Consider the following 2,097-nt stretch of genomic DNA (forward strand, 5'->3'; position numbering starts at 1 on the left):
TAGCTGCACCTATGCCGACTGGAGGAGGGGGACTTGCTGAAGCACTCCAGAAAGCCAAGTTAAAGTCTGTTGCACGGGTAAGTTACTTGAGGGAGACTTGTGATATCTTTTTGATTCGTTCACCCCTGGGTTGTATAAATATATACATGCATAGCCTGACATGCTGATAGGCAAAACTCAGTCATGTTAGTCAAGCTCCAACTCCAAATAAATTTTATTCCGATACATATCATATTGAATACATTTTTCTGATGTTCATAATCATCAATGTTCACTCACATATTCATTGCACACACACACACACACACACACACACACACACACACACACACGTTTGTGTGGTGGAAGAATTCAAATAGCTGTTTATAATGATCTTTAGAGTTCTGATAAATACTCAAGCAACTTAAAAGTTCTTCAGAACGCATAGATAGTAGATAAATATTGTTAGTAAGACTGGCTATGCATGAAACATCGTAAGGATAAAAGAAATCGCTAGTTAGATATACTTAATATGTAATGCGTTAGTTATATGTATTGTGTTCTCTCTTGACACTTCATCATTAGTGAATACCACATAAATTTGTATACTTATTCTTGAAAATGTTCACATTTCTTAAATACATTATGGAGCGTAATATGAAAACAAACTTTTTGTTAGTGGAGCACTTAAGTAATATTAACGCAATGTTAGGATATTTTATTTGGAGGTTTAATTAGTTGAGTAGATGACTGATTTGTCTCTTGATTAAAGAAGATAACAAAGAGAAAAATCTTAAAGACTTTAATTTTTACATACATAAAAGAAGGGTTGCTCAATCATACATTGTAGCTTAATACAACTGCAGTTAGTACCCAAGTTTGTAATCTCTTTAATCATAGCTGAATAGTCCATTTTTTCCTTTGAATATAGTATATCTAAGACCTTATTATCCCAAGGGCTCTTCCTTTTTATAAGAGGGTAAGGCGTAAATTTGGCTACTTCTAGCAGCTTGAACAAGTGCATAGAGGCTTCCCTTATTGGCTAGTTATACAGATGATTGCTATATAGAGTCGAGTGTAGTTGTAATCCAGTCACGTTTTTAAGTTATGTTGTCGGTATCTCTATAGAGTTATACTGTCTGTCAGAGATATAGTTTCATGCAGTCAGTTGGATCTGTCATGACCTCTCAACTCTCATGTAACTAATTGACTTTATGTTGTAACCAACTTTTCTCCCTTCACTCAGTTTCAATCATTTAGTCTCTGCTTTAATATATGTGGCAAGAGGAATAAATGTCTGAGCTCTCTAGAATAATCTTGGCCTTGAGAGTAATTTAGTAAACAGCAAGTAAGGTGGTGTTTCCTTCAGTGTTGTTTATCTTAACATTTTTTTCTATTCTCTAGTGAAATTCATTCCCTTGCTCTTTGGCTTTTGTTGCTTGCACCAAACTTCAGACAAGCATTTGTCTTCTTGAAAGAAGAATGTTGTTTGTTTCTAATTTAAAAAATTGTTTGATTAAAGGAAAACATTACATTTGGTTTGTGAAGCTTGTGGGTTGTGAGCCAAGAAAATACAAAAAATTATTTTGACAGACCATTTTTTGCTGGCTGTACTTCAGTTTTAACATTTTGTGTGGTATGCCATTTTACTGATTGCAACATACTAACTATAGTTGAATCCAGACCTTCATACACAGAAATGGTTATCTCCCTTATTTCTAAAACTACTATTCTGATTGCTCTCTTGTTTCTCTCTTAATAATATTTGCAGTGTCTAATCTTTGAAAGTCATTTACTTATGGCTCCAGTTTTTGGTTAATGTTTGCCAACTTAATTCAGACAAATTCATGCATCAGTGTTTTGGCATGGTTGCATGTTGTTGTGAATCTGCATTTTGATTTTCTTTTCACTTTTTCATAAGAAATGCTTGTTTTGTCAATCAGATGAAATTAACCAATGAGTCTTGTGGATCTTATATGAAATATTGCACTCTTTATTGAGTTTTTTTTAATTCTTTTTCTCAAATTTGTTCTTAAATGTTCCCTTTCAATTATCTTTGTTTATTTTTAATTATTATATGAGAGATATCATCAATATTTATTATATATATATATATAT

The 2,097-nt window shown here is 32.7% G+C and overlaps 2 protein-coding genes across 3 annotated transcripts in view; both read left to right on the top strand.

Annotated features, from left to right (window-relative positions):
• The window catches only part of LOC106873164 (vasodilator-stimulated phosphoprotein), a gene marked incomplete at its 3' end in the record, with an annotated part of 184,441 nt that extends 184,434 nt beyond the window's left edge, over positions 1–7 (top strand). Inside the window, exon 7 of the mRNA XM_014920393.2 lies at positions 4–7. Coding sequence (XP_014775879.2) covers positions 4–7 — 4 coding nt within the window. The remainder of the gene's footprint in view (positions 1–3) is intronic.
• LOC106873169 (ena/VASP-like protein) overlaps positions 7–2,097 on the top strand; it is a 19,606-nt gene continuing 17,515 nt past the window's right edge. For both annotated transcript variants that reach the window (XM_014920397.2, XM_014920398.1), the window contains exon 1: positions 7–77. In XM_014920397.2, the coding sequence (XP_014775883.1) occupies positions 12–77 (66 nt within the window). In that variant the 5' untranslated portion in view covers positions 7–11. The remainder of the gene's footprint in view (positions 78–2,097) is intronic.

Source organism: Octopus bimaculoides, chromosome 11 (genome assembly GCF_001194135.2).
Source record: "Octopus bimaculoides isolate UCB-OBI-ISO-001 chromosome 11, ASM119413v2, whole genome shotgun sequence".
Taxonomy (NCBI): domain Eukaryota; kingdom Metazoa; phylum Mollusca; class Cephalopoda; order Octopoda; family Octopodidae; genus Octopus; species Octopus bimaculoides.